The sequence below is a fragment of the Calypte anna genome, chromosome 4A, assembly GCF_003957555.1.
Source record: "Calypte anna isolate BGI_N300 chromosome 4A, bCalAnn1_v1.p, whole genome shotgun sequence".
Lineage (NCBI taxonomy): Eukaryota > Metazoa > Chordata > Aves > Apodiformes > Trochilidae > Calypte > Calypte anna.
The window spans coordinates 1,104,828-1,121,750 of record NC_044248.1 but is presented as its reverse complement, the minus strand read 5'-3'; the positions used below and the strand labels follow the sequence as shown (position 1 = coordinate 1,121,750).

The window sequence follows — 16,923 nt, the reverse complement described above, 5'->3', positions numbered from 1 at the left end:
CTCACCTATGTGTCTATGATCTTTAATGAGGCTTTGCCCCAGCACCAGGTTACTCATTAGGTGCCTAATTTGAAGTGTTCCAAGTATTTTAAGCCATCACCACCTGGTATTTTTAACCAGTCCAGTACCTTCTGTTCACTCTGCACCATTACTGCACTCCAGTACCTGCTGGTGCATACACAAGACCAGCCCCACATCTCTGGGCTTAAACCTTGGAGATTTGCCTTTGCTCTGTATTGTGCTCCTTATCCTAACAGGCTTTACAAAGCAGGCTTGTCAAAACAGACAGCACTTTTAAAAAGAGAAATTCATCTGCTTAACCAAGAGCACCTCAACAAACATTGGGTGACATAATTTTTTAATACTGTGTCCTAACAGTGAATCTGTGTGCATCTAAGCAGCCAAAACAAGTGTTTCAGTGACTACTTCAACATGGAAAGGGGACTAAGTGCAATTAAAGTAGGTGGAAAAGTAAAGCCACACTAGCAACTTGTGCTTTCTACAGTATTCTAAACCTGTTTCCTTCTTTCACTTCACTGCTTAAGACCTTAGAACACTGATGTTGCTGGGTAAAGAGTTCCACAAATTGTTAAATAAGAATTTGTTAAGGCTGGATTTGTTTTTCCCTGGCAGATTTTCCATTTATATGAGTAGATGTTTTCAGAAGTCACAGGACTGTAATTTTTTTTCCCTAAACAAAAGTTAGAGTTTGCAACAGGTAGACTACTCAAGACCAAGTAGAGCAGCTCAGATTCAGAAGCCAAGTCTACATTATAGGTTGTTGTGGTGTTACAGTTGCTCAAAGCTGATTCTGAGTCAGTCCTCACTTAGCTAGTCCAAAGTACTCAACAGTATTGCCAAGAGCTCCTTCCTGAGCTACAAACAGGTGGAAACAGAACCCCCCAAACTACCATGAGTTAAAATGCCACTTCTGACATACCAACCTGACCAACAGGCACCAGTTAGCTCAGCAAAAGGAAAGACAGCCCTGCAAATTGAAAAGTTAAAACTAGTTTTCTGGCCTCCTAAAGACAGGGAGCAGCAGACTAGCAGCACTGGCTGGAGAGCTAGCAGGAATACACAAACACACACACACACACACACACACATAAAGAAGTGGACATACCCTCAACTGGTCAAGCAAATATTATACCTGCTCATAACAATATAAACCCACCTGCCATGATGTCATCCAGCGTGTCATTGAGCGTCTGAGCAGGGCTGGCTACCATTAACCCTTGCTGTGTTTCTGTCAGTATTCCTTGCCCCAGCCCTGCTAGTTGTGCTTGGCCCAAAACTGGCTGTCCAACTATAACACCTTGCAGTTCTGTAAGGTTTGCGATGGACCCTGGAGGTAAGGAACCTGCTGCCAGAGGCAAAGCTTGGGGCATGGCCAGAGGCTGAATTGGTGCAAAACCCGTCTGCGCAGCAGCTTGCTGAGGATCATCTTTAAGCAAGATGGGGTCCACTTGCTGTAATCGTGCATAGTCTCCCTCTGAGAGTTGTTCTCCAACCCCAACAGGAGTCAGTAGTCCCAGGTGCTGGCAAGCCTGCTGCTGCTGCTGCTGCTGGAGCTGAATTCTCTGCGCTTTTACCTCTAGATATTGCTTTTTTAGCTGCTGCTGAGTTTTCAGCTGTAACTCTCGCTCCACTTTCTGCAGTTCCTCCAAGATCTTTTGCTTCTTCTGAATTTGTTCCTCTCTCGTTTTGTTCAGCTCCTCAATCTTCTCTTTGGTGAGTTGGTCAGCATGTGCCAATTCCAGGGACTGCAGCTGAGCGTTCTTCTCTATGGCTTCTTTTATCCTCTGCTCCAGCTCTGTCAACTTGCCCTGAGCCTCTTCTACAATGCTCTCTGGAGACTGATTGGTGATGTAACCCTGTACATCCTGGTTGTTTGCTGGCAAATGACTGCTGGACTTTTGTTTAGAAGCAGCTGTGTGAAAAAGAAACCCCCTCAGAACCAATGGAAGTGCATATGAATGGCATCCTCATTATAGAGCTACTGCTGGGATGCTAACTGGCCAGCTATGCACCGAGACACAGCACCCACAGAAGGTCAGTGTGTACTGCAAGGCCCTCAAAGAAAGCCCTACCTGTCACTAGCAATTTGAACACAGCACTCAGGTTGCAATTTAAACAGGACATTCCAAATAACCCTGGGCTACGTTGACATATTTACTCCAACAATTGCTATAGTTTTGCCAAATGAAGCCATTGTCTCGAGAGCCGCTGTTACCCTGTGGTGCTACGAGGTAAATGGAAACAAAAAGAAAGGATATGCTGTCTCTGCTTGGTGTTTTGTGTCTGGGATGGTGCTGAGACAAAGGTATGATTACAGCCCTGAAAGCACAGCAAAAGTGATGCAAAAACACCTCGAGGGACAGGTGACTTGCTCTAGGCCCCCAGTTCTGTAACTTGGCACATTTTAGGAAGCACTACACTTCCCAGGACTACCAAATCCTTTGGCTACAGGTATCCAGCTTTGCTCAGTTGACAAAACAGTGCTAGAACCCGGGACAGTCATTTATACCTAACATCATCTATCAGGGTGTGTTTAGCCACTACGGTTTATCCATAGCAGACATGATTTTTGCCTGTGTTCAAAACTCAGCTCTGTGCCCAGGCAAGGCAAACTTTTCAGCCTTCCTGCAAGAACGAGCGATGGACTCATCCAATTCATCTTTTATGAAGAAGTCCACAGTAACACAGCTGACATGGTCTGCCATACCACTTGGAGAAGGAACAATCGGTTAATTTTGAAGGGTGAAAAGCAAATCAAAACTCAGGGTTTGAGTCAGTGGAGGTGCCCAGTTTCTTCCAGTCATCCTCGCTGTATTTCCAGAACAATACAAGTGTACACACAGTGTTAATTTTATGACATGCACGCCTGTATTTGCACTACTGCTGATCCTTGGTAAAAAAAAAAATGTTTTTTGGAAGAGAATTCTTAAGGACAGAAAGCATTAAGTGTCAAAATGGCGACAAAATAGATGCAAATTTAGTCCTAAGAGGACCTGAGCCACATCAGACTAAAGATTTTATAGCACAAGAAATTCCGCCTTCAATGGAATTAGTCAAACCCACTCCCCCTAAGGAAACACAAGTTACCAGAACAACTGCCATGTGGAGATTAACATTGTTTTAACAACTTCCATTATCCAATCTCTATAGGCTTCTGGGTGACATTCTGCATCAGTCCAGATGTCAGATTAATAGATATTTTAACATATTTAATTAGGCAGATTTCTTGACGCCTTCTGATTACAGGGTTAGATGGCTGATACCTCGCATTTGGTGGACAAGCAAATCCTTAAAAAAAAATATATATAATTGCAGTTCCCTTGACTGAATCCATAAACGCTCTTCGTAGGAACTACTCTGCTAGAAGTGCAACCCTCTATCTTCTGCCTAGGAAGGATATTCAGAAAATAATCTCCAGAACTAAGACTGACCTTTATTTCTGATGGGAAGGGTTGTAGCGACATTAGCAGGGGGTTTGTCAGGCTCCTGGGGTGGGACGACCATGGGCAGCGCCTGCACTGGTACACGAGGAGCCTAAAATGTTGGATACTAACAGATTACTTTTCTCATACTCTAATCTAGTTATAATTCAATAGAAGGTAAACAAAACCTGTCAGAAAAGCAGACTTTAATGGTGACTAACAACATTTAATAAGTTCACTTGTTGGTTTTTTTAATGCTGAGTTCAGTAGTTAACAATTTGAGATCATCTGACTTCCATATACTTTGCATTTTTAACCTAAGAAATTACTTCCCCAACAATGCCTATGTCAGCATGGCACAGGCAAACACAAGCCACGGTGGGCTATAAATGTAAGTCTGAAGAGCCCCATTAAAGCAGACCTTTTCACTTGCTGGTTTGGCTTTTCCCTTCTCACTTTTTCTAATGATTATTTATAGAGCAAGGAGAACAATGAAGAAAGCACCACACAGTGATACTCAAAGAGCCTTCACTATTTGCACAACAGCTCCAAGTAATTTTCATGTGGTCACCTACAGCTCAATGGTTCATGAAATGACAGGACTGACTTTTCAACTCGGGAATAAGTTGCAAGAAGAAACACAACAGAGACCCACAAACCCACAGGTAACAAGCCCTTAAACCTTACCCTATTTAAGTCATGGGATGGTGGGGTCAGCTGAGTAGCATCTGGTGGAGGAGCAGAAAGCAAGTTGTTTGGGTAATCTAGCAGGTAACAAACCACGCTGGTGTGACCACCTTTTGCTGCCTCTATTAACATAGTTGATCCATCCTAAGGAGGGAAAGAAAACAGCACCCTCAAAACATGACAACACTGAGGCACTCTGGCAGACACCACATATTATCTATCAAGACTGTATTGATAAATATTCATGAAATCTGCAGTGAGTCCACATCCAAACTGAAGGGCTCTGCTGAAGTGTTGCCAATTTAAAATTTTCCTTCCTCTTCCACAATTATGATTTTACAGCTGGAGTTTAACCTTCTCATTCATGGCAGTCAGCAGCCCTGCATTCCTCCTCACTCCCAACTACTTTCAGTCCATTCAGGAGCTCACTGCCTGCCTCTGGAAATGACCACTTCTTGCACCTCACTTCTACTGAAACCACGAGATGCTGGGGCAGTTGAAGAGAATACAGGAGGAGGGAATTCACGTGGATCATGAGTTTTAAGATTAAAGACTACCTCAGAGGAAAATCAGGTAGCTGAGTGACAAACCTTCAGTCTGTGTGTAGGATCAGCACCATGAGCCAGCAGCAACTCCACCACTGCCAAGTGACCTCCAGCACAGGCCAGGGACAGCACCGTGTGATCGTTGTTAGCTGTGGTCCTGTTCACATTTGCTCCTTCAAAAACACAGGGAGAAGGGTTACTTAAGAAGAGTTCAACTGGTTCTTCTTGATCAAAAGTGTCAGGATTTTTTCTGCAATATGAGAAAACTGTTTTCCATGGCTGCAGCCTTACAACTATGCAATTAAAAGCAAAAAAACAAACAAACAAAAAGAAACCCTACCTGGACTAGCACTCCAAACTCCTTTGTCTAATATCTACATTTTAAGTATGTAATGTCACACAGCAGATGAACCTACTGCTTATTAACTTGCCCACAACTGTGCCAAGGTTATGCCTCTTTTTATAAAAAGCAAACAACACCCAAGGCTAAGATATCTAGCATGAATCCATGAACCTTAGCACCAGCAAGCTGATGAGTGAACTTCTGTAAAGACTTCTGTAAGTGCTCAAGAGCTGCACCAGAAGCATGGAGACATCCAATAACCACTGCTACTGCTTTTACTAGGAATTACTGGAATACAACTGTTTTAAGAAGTAGTTGCAGTCCCCACTGATCACACCAGAAACCAAGGGTGATGGTTACATGCCTAGTTTGAGAGCCAATGACCAAACCCCAAGAAGTGACACAGTAGTACTGATATGTGTCTCTAACAGCAGGAAAAGCAAACCCTTTCCACAGTCTCACCTTTGCTAATCAAGAACTGAACAGTGCAAACATGACCTGCCCTTGCAGCTTTCATGAGAGGAGTTCTTCCACCTTCTGATTCATGTTCCTAAAGCAGAAAAAGAAAGGCTTAAAATACAAAAGCAACACATGTGAAAGGGTGCAATCCAGCCTTTTGTTTTAAATGGAAAGATACCAGACACAGAAAATCCCTTTTTAGTGTTTCACAGACTACAGACACAGAAATTTATATAAAACTTGAACTGAGTGTATCTTGCAGGCAGATATAACTATCTACCTATCTCTGTACAGGGCTGAGACTCCTGGACAAGAAGCACTCAGGCACAAGATGGGGATTTTAGTTACATAAAATTAATTCTGTCATGCTTAATTTTTAATTTTTTTGGTAACATACTGGTGTACAAGCCTATGGAAACATACAAATCAATTTACCTCTGTCATCTTAATTCCATTAGGGTACACCAAATAGACTCCAGGAGGACAGAACTGCCAACTGGCAGACAGCTTGCACAAGGAACAGAACAATTTACAGGTACAAGTACTAAGCCATAATTCAACAATTGAAAGCTGAATACCATTCAGGACTGCCCATGACAAAAGAACAGAAACCCCTGTTCTGTACAAGCAAACTTGAATGGCTTTAAGTATCAGTCACCAAAGTACTACAACTGACCTAAGCACTTTCAGGTAGTTAAACAGCCTAAAATCCATTGGAAAAGCATCACCAATCCTCAACTTAGTTTAAAAAAAAAAAACTGTTTAAAGATAACAGCAAATTCAGGAAGTTTTCAGAAATGAACTTGGGAAACAAAAAAGTTTACAACTTCATTTCCTAATTGAACTTTTTTCAAGAAGGTAATGACTTACCAGATCTGCCCCTGCCTGCAGTAAGACATCTGCTACATCAGTATGGCCATTTTCACAGGCATATGTCAGTGCTGTGTCCCCTGTTGCTGTCGTTGCGTGCACGTTAGCCCCTGGAGCAGGAACAACAAGCAGGTAAGCTCTGGAAGCTCCATGAAATTCATTCCAGAAAACACCAACATATTACAACCACCACAGAAAATACCAATCTCTTCATAATCTTTACCAGATCAGATAGCAAACTTTTAACTTCCTCTTTCTGAGCCAACATCATCAAAACTGACAACTTAATCATACTCGAGGATTGAACAAAGCATTAACTAGGAGTTCAGTTCCAACTGAGTTTACATCAGCTTCATCTTCAAAAGTTAAGTTAGGGTCCAATTAGTGAATCACTTAAGGTTCCCCAAACCTTTGCAGTCAGCTTTAATAAGTGGCTAATGAAAATGTAATGAAAATGGAAAGAGATTTTTCTCAAGGTTACTTTAAGTCTCTAAAAAATGTTAAGCAAATTACCCCATACCTGCAGCTAATAAATATTTCACCAGCTCCAAATGACCCTCTTGAGCAGCCTCCATCAAAGGTGTTGAACAACCAAGTTCTATGTCAGCTCCTGCTTTAATAAGGAAATCAGCAACCTCCAGAAAACCTCCACAGCAAGCCAGAGTTAATGCTGTTTCTTGTGTCTCCTCTGTTTGAGCATTGATGTTTGCTCCTTTAAAACAAAACACAACACCAAAATCACACACACATCAGAGAACACTAGGTACTGGAATCAGTACCAGCAGACAAAGCCATTTACTGATGCACAAGACATCTTATGACCTATCTCATTTCTACAGTTGCAGAAATTTTCTTCTGAAATCACTGTGTATCAAACTAAAAGATTTAAACTACATTTAGCTACTTTGGAAACCTCTCTGAGGACCTCTACAGTTTTTCAAGACAGGCCAAGGCCATCATGGAGACTGCAAGTCAGTCACATAAACTGCTCCCCCTTTGATGTCTGTCTGAAAAATGCAAACCTGTTCACAAGAACAATTCAGAATGACCTCTTATAAGGGAGCAGAGCAAAAAGAACTACAGTAACTTAGGCTCTCTCCCCAGCATACAGAGATTCCTGTTGAACTGTAACTGAGTCATGGAAAGCACCCCAATAGTTACCTTGCCCAAGCAGCAGTGCCACCATCTCCTCATGGCCTTCTCTAGCTGCTTCCATTAGTGGTGTGTATCCTTCATCATTCACCTCTTCCAAGTTAGCTCCACGTTCAATCAACAAAGCTGCCAGTTCCACATGCCCACCACAGGCTGCCAGAGTCAGGGGAGACTCAAAGGAGTCAGCAGGCATGTTCACCTGAGCCCCACTGTCAAGGAGTAATCTTGCCACTTCCACATGGCCATCCTAGGAATTAAAAAAGCCAACATCAACACTCAGAAGAGGAAAGGTGTTCTTCTCCTGAGCTTTACAAAGTCACTGATCCAAATCCCCTCAGAAGACAACAGAAAGCAAAAGTCCAAAAATGTAATGAAACTTGCTTAATAGTGTTTGGACAAAGACTGAGGATCTACTAATAGGCACCTGAGGAAACTTCAAAAATGTTTTAATGACTATGTTCAACTCAAAGCTAAAATACTGTGACCCACAGATCAAACCTTCCTGCTGACGGTGTAACAAGCTGGTCAACTTCTTTGTACCAGACACAACTCCAAGTGCTGGGGATCACTTTGTTACTAACAAACCACACCAAAACCCAAGCAGTTGATAGGGTATTCTGCACTATTTTAGAAGCTTGCCTCCTTCACAAGAATAGCACCAAAATACTCAGCACTCCTCTTTGCTAATGGCTGTAGATGCAGAACTATGTGCAAAATTATCTTAGGAATACAAATTCTAAGAAAGAACTACTAACTAAGAAATACACTCAACTGTATTTCCTTTTACATTCTGCCAATTTACTACTGACAGGAGTTTAAGAAATAAAGGAGTACCAAGAAAATTTCTGTTAAAAAAAAAGTCTTCCCTTGGCTGTAAGAACAGGTTTTGATGTTCTTCCTAAAAACAACAAAACCACTGCACACTACAAACAAGTCACTCACTGCCAATGCTCCTAACTTTGTCACACAGGGAAATTTGTTTTAATTCAACAGGCAGCTGCATTATTTGTTAAATACAGTGTATTTTAGCAATAAAAGCAACACCTGTCAGGAATACAGTTTGTCCTCACGTCCATGCAGACTGCTGGGTCTCAGACCATTTACATTACAGATTCCTGACCCTTGGGAGGGAGGAGGAAGAGAGGACAGGATTTAATCATTCTGCTTCCTTCCTTCCTTCCTTCAAAAGGAGCTGTGAACGATGACACTGCTTGCCTCTTGGCTCCTGCAAAACTCTTTCAGTTTCACAAAACTGCTCAGTTTCACAGCAGTCAGGACTGACTTGGTCCCTCCAAGAGAAGAGCCAAAGCAAGCCCATTTCTCAGGGGTTCCTCACAGGAGCCACCTGAACCACAGCCTCCCCCTGGCAGGATTTTCCAGGTACAGTCATCATGCTGTCCCCTTTGTTTTACCAAACCATAGCACCTAAGTTTCCTTTCCTCCTTTAGAAACAAAGGAAATGTTTGAGCATCCGACCTCAGTCATGTTTTCAGCATGCCATAAAGGCAGGAACTGTTTGAAGTGGCTTTTTAGTTGGATGTTGACACTGGAGGCCTGGCAGTGACAGCTCTGCTTTTGTGTAGAGAGAAGCAGAGACTGGCTGGGTGACTGCAGTCCAACAACAGCACAAGCTCTCCAAGCTGGTTTTCTCCATGAGGAATTTGCCATCAGTCCAACTTGGAGTAAGCATCAATGGGCCAAGGTCCAAAACACAAAACTTAGGGGGATGCAGAGGACAAAACCCAGCAGCTTCCCAGGCACTCAAGGCTGTCCCCAGGTTGTCACTGAACGAGTTAAGGACACCCTGATCTCAGATTAACTAAAGAGAGACAGCAAATTGCCATCCTTGCCAAGCTGGAAACCACAGCCCCACCAAGCTCTTTTCCAGACAAAATACCAATCTGCACTTCTTTTATGCTTCATTTTCTTAAGTGTTTTATACCTTCTTCTGATAGTCAGGGAGCAACACATGATTTCCTCTCAGAAAAATATCTAGGACATTAACTAGGACATATTCACCTTTTACATGAAATGACAATACTATTTTAAGGAAAAAACCTCCAAGACTCCATAAAGAATCCCTCCTCAGGGAAATGCAGAGACAGTGCCTGAACCACCAGGCTCTGGCAGGAGAGCTCACAAATCATCCCTGATTCACAACAAGCCTGGCAAACAGCAGTCTGAAGGTATGCTGCAAAGGCTTTTATGTGGGCCAAGCAGCCTTGGGAAGAACTGCTGGCATTTAACCACACCAGGAAATTTTACCCCTGCTTTAAGCAACCTTGCAAAGGGGTGGTGCTGTTCAGCTCTTCTGCAACAGCTGGAAAAAGCCCCAAAACTACTATTAGATGACAAAGTCTTCTGACCAACCTGCACAAGTGCACCAGGTGCATTTTAAAGATCAGCCACTGTGGGCAGTACTCAGCCCTCCTCTTGCAAGATTGGTTACTCCAGTAAGAGGAAACCAGACAAACCTGCTTTTTGCTCCCACAAGGCAAGTCACATTGCCCAACACCCCATCTGCATTAAACCAATGCTAACTGCTGTCTGTAAGAGCTCTCAGCCACAAGTCTGCCCTGTGCCTTGTAGGACAAGGTTTAAACAGTTTCACTGCTGTATGTCATGCCCTGCCACCCTAATGAGTCTGTAACCCACGTTCAAGTTCAATCCTCTTCTAGAGAAGGGAACTGTCTTCTGACAACTGTTTCTGCAGAAAAACATGCTGAGAAGCCCCTGCCTTATTTCAGACTGCAACCTTTATAAGTCCTGCTTAAAAGCTGCTCCTTCTCTTAAGCAGAACAGAAGGTACTGAAACTCTCAACAGGCTGTGAATTCAGAGGAGGATTTAGGAACAGATTCCTGAAATAAGGGGCACTTTTTTTTTTTTCTATTGCTCAGGAAGTCTTAAATACAAAAGGTTCTCAGCATTTCTGAGAGTCTTAGGAATTTCTTTTTGTCTGCTGGTGGAACAAAAATGTGGGGGAAAAGGGTGTCAAGGAAAAGAAGGCTGCTCCATGAAACACCAGCTTGCTCTGCAAAGTTCTGGTCTGCCCAAGAGCTGTCCCAAGGAGAAGGTTATTGCAACATTAAATGAGGTAACTTTACCATCACCTTCCAGGGAACTTGCTTCAAGGACAGCACCCACAATATTTATATGGCTGATCTATTAAGATTTCAGAGAGAGATAAACAATAGCTGAAGTCCTGTTTATCTACATGCCTTTCTTTCTAAGGACTGCTTGGGAGTATAATGGTTTCTGTTAATGATTCCCCTGTCTGAAGCCATTAGCTTCCATGAATAGACATAACTGGCTGATTTTAGAGCCATTACAGTTATTTCAACAAAGGGAAGACTAAGTAAGTATCTGCAGCACTCCTCTACTGCCACAGGTTCACAACCTGACCCTACACAAGGCTAATGACATGAAAGACTTATCTTTGCATTCTATGGCAAAGCATTATTATCCAGAAATCAGAGTTGTTCTCAAGAACCTCACAAGATTTCATTAAAAGGCAATTAATTCCACACTATCATTTTACAATTGCCCCTAGATGGGCAAAGCAGCAACACAAAAGTTCTCTTATTGGTAAGAAATTAACAATTCCTCCTTCCATTTCCTCACTGCTCCCCAACCAGCTTATGATCCTGTGTTTTCAAGGAGCACATGGATCTGTGACCACACTAGAACAAGCTGCACATGGGACACCACAGAATAGCCCCTTCCACAGAAAGAGACCTTAGCTAACAGACTCCTTGGATCTGTCAGAGGTGTGCTAAATGCCTCCAAGCAGCCAGGCCATGACCACATTCAGCACACATTTTATATCTCAGAGCTGTTAAAAGCACTTCAAGTATTTAATCTGAAGATCCCTGTAGGATTTTCCAGTCATAAACTGAAAGTTGCTTACCCAGAAGCCTGCAAACTTACACAGGACAAAAACCCAAAGGGTTCTGTTCACATAAATTACCATTAGTTACTAAATTTGCAGTAAAAAGAGAGCACAAATGGCTCAGTGCTGATGCACCTCTTACCATGCAAGCCTCCATGAGAGCAGTGTGCATTTCATCTGTCTTGTGCTCCTGGTCTGCACCAGCTTCCAGCAGAAATCTCACCATTTCCAGATGGCCTGGAAGGAGGACAGATTTGACAGGTAAGAATGAAAAAACCCAAAGCCTGAATATCTTCACTTCTGACCCATATGTCACAGTGAACAACTCATCAAGTACAGTTTTTTTCACCCCTGCTTTCCAACCTCAATTCAGGAGTCAGAACACAAACACGTATTCTCAGGGAATGTTATGGGGTCCCAATCCCCTCTTTCAAAGCCTCTGCTTTAAAGACCACCACAAAGGAAAATGGCCATGGCTTAAGAAAGCATTCAGCAACACCAAACCAAGCATTCAGCAAGGCAGGTAGAAGAAAAATAAATGAAAGACTAAGACCATCTTCTACCCCTGCTTCTGACAGCAACTACTCTGTGATGTCAGCTCTTCAACAGCTCTAATGAAAAATGTCCTAAGTGATGATCACAGCAACTGCTCCTCTGTGTGAACACATCTGGCCCCTCAGTTAAACTTCTTCATCCCTTGCTTGCCTGATGCAAGATAGCTGCCTAACACTCTAAGGGAGGCAAGCAAGGCCTGTTGCCTAAGCACTGACACCTACAAGGCAAGGCTCCAGGTCCTGTGTGCCTTCCAATTGCTAAATTTAAATAATCTCTGTATCTAAGCAGATGCCTCTTGCAAAGTGTAGTTACATGACTGGAAGTATACCATTCTCTATGATTAAGTATTTCCTCACTGCATAATTCACTTAAGAGAGAAAAGAAAAATCTTTTGAAGCATTATGAAGGCCCAGATACACATTTTGTATCTCAATACTTACCTCTCCATACCTGTCACCCTGTCACATACAGTGCATGCATGCTACCTGCTATCCCAGGCAGAGCACAAGCAGTGTGAAGTGTCTATTTCTAGCCTCTGCACCCATTTTGTCCTGGACAGCACGAGGGAGTAAATAAAGCCTTCCCACACCTGCCACACCCCCCACACTGCTTTCACCAGGAGCAAGCAGGGTGTGAGCACTGCACCTTTGTAGCACGCCAGGGTCAGGGCGCTCTCCTTGAACTCGTTGGAATGGGTGTTGATGCCTGCCCCGTTCTCCAGCAGCACCCGGGCCACCTCCACGTGCCCAGCACTGCCTGCTTCCATCAGGGGAGTGTGACCATTCTCGTTGTGGTCCTCAATGCTAGCACCTGATTCCAGCAGGACTTTCACAACGTCCACGTAGCCTCCAGCACAGGCGTAGGTAAGGGCTGTATTGCCTAAAAAAGGATGAGAAAAAGGTTTGAAAACAGAATGTGGTTGTGTTCCCACACTGGGGACTGCAGCTTAAGCTCCACTTCATCCCTTTTACCTGGTTACCTTATGCAACAGGGCTTTTTCAGGCTAGAGACCAAGAACCATGGGGAGGGGAAAACAATAAGCAGGTAACTGCACACAGCAGCTCAGTGCTGACTGACTGCAGATCTCTCCCTGCTCCTAGCCTGGCTAATCCCAGCCTCCATCCAAAAAACCAGGGGGGCACTTTCTTATGTTTACTATTTTCCCTTGGCTTTCTACCCCTGTCACCAAATAATTTTCTATTTACACACCAGCCTCTCAAACCATGCTTTACCTGTGCAACTGATTTGATATATACAAGTATCTTCCACGTACTAATTATCTTACACACCTTAATTGATTAGGGACATAAAAATCACAGTGACAGGTTGGAAGGGACCTCAAGGACCATCTGGTCCAACCTTTTTAATGTTATTGTTTCTCTGAGATCTCTCAGCACCCCAGAGAGCTGAGACTTCAAACTTCTAGAGTGAGGGAATCCACCCCTTCTCCTGGGAGACCATTCCAAGGTCTGACTGTCCTCAGGGGGAAAAAATTTCTTCTTGTGTTCAACCAGAATCTGCCCAGGAGCACCTTGTGCCCATTGCCCCTTGTCCTGTCCAGGTGACTCCTTGTGAACAGGGAGTCTCCAGCTGATTTGCAGCCCCCTTTAAGTTCTGAACATCACAATAAGGTCTCCCCTGAGCCTTCTCTTCTCAAGGCTGAACAGACCCAGTTTTCTCAGATTTGTATTTTCAAAAATGTTTTTTAGCTTCTTTAAAATCAAAGCAGAAGCTACATAGCAAAAAGAAAAGGAAGCACTCTGTGTTGTTTGCCTGAGAGCCATCCCTCCCCAAACTCCCAGGTGCTGCACACCTCAGCTTTTCAGTTGCTATCAAAAAACTCCACCAGACTTCTTTACCTGTTGATGACTGTGCGTTCACATCAGCACCATGAGCTAGCAGCAACTTGACGATTTTGACATGTCCACCATTAGCAGCAGCCATTAAAGGTGTTATGTCTCCCTTAATCCCACGGTCCTCTACATTAGCATGCATTGCCAGAAGAACCTGCCAACAGAAGGGTGATCAACAGCACTGCCAAGTGACAAACCACCACATCAAGACAGTTGAAACACTACACAAACCTCCCCCCTTACCCAACGCACAGTTTTGAGTCAGAAACACAGAGAAAGGGAGCACAAAGAGCGCATCAGCACCATTCAGTCCATGTCTCAGTCTCCATTTGCCAGGTAACTGCCATCTCCCACCACCTTAACACCACCTTCCAGGTACCCCACACCACGATGCAGTCATTCAGCACACGGGTTTTCTTGTACAATACACACATACTAAAAACACTCAGGAAACCAACCTGTGCAAGCTCATAATATCCTGCTGAGCAGGCTAAGCACAGGAGGCTTTCCCCTTCTTCTGTGTGCTCGTTCACACTCCGTCCCTCAATCAGCAACTTCCTCACAGCGTTTACATCTCCCTCTGAACAGGCCTCGGCCAGGCTGCGGCTGTCGGACACAAAGCAGTCAGCAGTCAGAAAGGACTCTGCCTGAAACACTGGCTCTGCCTGCAGAGTAAAAACCCAGCACACCACCAGGATCCAGTCAACAAAAAGAAAAAAACCTGAAAAAAGAGTGCCAGCTGCTAATGAAAAGGAGGTGCTGTTTTTACACTCGAGAGTATCCATGTAAGTGCTCTGGAAACTGAGTACTGTGCACACTCAACCACCCCAAGAGTTACTTTGAACAGAGGATTACAGGAGTACCTGCAGGATGGCCACTGGGGTTACCAAATTCTGCATTAAGTATGACTGAAGCAGGACACACAGTAAGAGAAGACATGACCAAGGACTTGATTTACTGTCTGAGCCCTAAATATGGAGCATGATGTTATGCCCTGCAGAAGTATAAAACCTTTTTTTTTTGGTAATCATTAAAGAATCTGAGACACAAAGAGTAATTTTCCCTTCTGAAAGGCTAATCAATAGCACTGCAAACAAATCTCTGTTGGTTTATACTACTAATTATGCCATAATATGCCATAATACAGGGTCTCAGCCTATTTCTGCTTTGTAGTTCCAGTCTGAAAACACAGGGTCTGTCCCACTCATTTTTTAAAGTAAGGGTCAAAGAAAAGGAGAACTGATGAAATCATGGTAAGTACAACACTGTGAGCATTCCTTTCCAAATCAGCAACCACTGCTCAGAGTTGCAGTCATTCTCTTCTGCTCCAGGACCAGAGGACACTGAAATCACCTGTCCACCTGAAGAACACTAAGTTTTGTTCAGCACTGTAATGCAGCTAAAACCACTTGCATCACTCTTGTCCTGTAAGAAAATTAATCACTTCCCCCATGTCATGTACTGAAATCCCCAGAATTTTGTAATGCAATCTGGTATTTCAGTTGTGGGCCTAGCTCAACCAAGCAAACAAATGTAGAATTCTCCTGGTTTAGTAAGCCCTAAGTCAGACTATTTGTGGTTCTCATGTTTCTCTCCAAGTTCTTCACTTCTATCATTCCAATTCTGTTTCAGTTAGAAAGAAGGTCCACTCAAAGCCTATTTCCAGTCCCTCTGATTCTGTCTTCTGTCTACATTGTCTGCAATCCAAAACAGTTCATAGATCTGTGAGAATAAGAATTCCAAGTCTGACATATTTCTCTATTGTGCTTCAAAGATATGGATCAATAATGATAAATCCAAGGCCACTGATCTCACTCGACCCACTGCCCTTCTCCATTCAGGGAATCCCATCAACACAGAACTAACTCAAAAGGGAATGGAAACGTTAGGTAGGTGGCAGAACATTTCTGCAAGCCACATAACTCGATGGAAATATGAGCAATTTAAAATACTCAAGATGTAAATGTGAGAATTTGTATGATTTGTATATCAAGGACTTACACCTGTATACTGCAACCAGGACCCCTATATAATTTGTACCACCAGGCACATATAGAGAGTTATTTCTCCAGTATTATCTGTTCATTGCATTTCCCACATTTATTTTTGCTTCCTATATCCTCTGTCCCTTATGCAATAGCCACTGTGCACAAGAAGAGAGCTGGGGGCAGGGAGGGATGCAGATGACTCCATACTATTCTGCTCTTCTTCTAATGTCCCATCAACACACCAGGACAGGTTTCTTTGGAGTTACTCAGTGTACAAGAAGCAAACTGCCAACCAGCACAGCAGCACTTGCTGCTTCCTACTAGCACTATGTTTCTGTTGGACTGAAGCTTCACGACAGCCTAGGGAGGAAACTTTTATGCCTCAAACATCCAAGTAAGACAAAAAAACACCAAACCAGAAAGTCCAGTTAAAAGCAGTGACTCTGGCAAGGCTCCCCAAGGTCCCACACAACACCAGAAAGCTGCTGACCACCATGGAGGCTCCAGGCCCTCAACTGTTTTCTCTCCTCCATTAGAAAGGCAAGCTAAAGTTCTCTAAAACAAGAGATTAAGGGTTTTTTTCTGGCCCCCAAGCTAGTTTCGTGGACTGACCCTTTTCAAAATCTGATATTTTCTGGCACAGTTCTAAGAGCTTAGAAATTTTGTGTTTATAGTTGGTCAAGCTAAACAGTGAGTGAGATTTCTGAATTCTGGGGAGTACTGACAGCTTCACTTCCCACTGCAAGACCTGGCAGCCCAGGAACGCTTCACAGGAGAACCACAGGCTGATAGCTTGGCACTAATTCCACTCGAGTAAAGAGTTTCACCATCCTGTAATCAGAACTGATACAACAAGTACAACTGCTTCTAAAAGTAGCAACCCTCCTGGAAAAGCCCCCCAGGGAAGCAGGGTGGGGGGTGCCTTACTTGTCCGTCTGCCCTGCATTTGCTGTGCTCTCCGCTCTCATCCGCGTCAGCGCAGCGGCAGCTTCATCCAACGCGCAGCTGACCGAGGAAGTCAGCCTGCGAAGCACCTCGGGGTCTGCGAAGGCTTTGCCATCAGCTGTGGACAGCTTACCTATTCCTTCCGTGCCCACGTGCCACGGGTGGGGACGGGTGCCAGGAAAGGAGACAAGGG

The 16,923-nt window shown here is 43.7% G+C and overlaps 1 protein-coding gene across 5 annotated transcripts in view; it reads right to left on the bottom strand.

Annotated features, from left to right (window-relative positions):
• Positions 1-16,923, bottom strand: part of ANKRD17 (ankyrin repeat domain 17) — a 64,704-nt gene that overhangs the window by 26,457 nt on the left and 21,324 nt on the right. For 3 of the 5 annotated variants that reach the window (XM_030450251.1, XM_030450252.1, XM_030450253.1), the window contains 13 exons: positions 16,713-16,869; positions 14,256-14,403; positions 13,804-13,951; positions 12,590-12,823; positions 11,532-11,626; positions 7,509-7,746; positions 6,868-7,059; positions 6,348-6,457; positions 5,481-5,568; positions 4,721-4,848; positions 4,131-4,274; positions 3,453-3,555; positions 1,178-1,933 (listed from right to left, as the gene is read on the bottom strand). In XM_030450251.1, the coding sequence (XP_030306111.1) occupies positions 1,178-1,933; positions 3,453-3,555; positions 4,131-4,274; positions 4,721-4,848; positions 5,481-5,568; positions 6,348-6,457; positions 6,868-7,059; positions 7,509-7,746; positions 11,532-11,626; positions 12,590-12,823; positions 13,804-13,951; positions 14,256-14,403; positions 16,713-16,869 (2,541 nt within the window). The remainder of the gene's footprint in view (positions 1-1,177; positions 1,934-3,452; positions 3,556-4,130; positions 4,275-4,720; positions 4,849-5,480; positions 5,569-6,347; positions 6,458-6,867; positions 7,060-7,508; positions 7,747-11,531; positions 11,627-12,589; positions 12,824-13,803; positions 13,952-14,255; positions 14,404-16,712; positions 16,870-16,923) is intronic. The other 2 variants (XM_030450254.1, XM_030450255.1) reach the window with 1 other exon arrangement.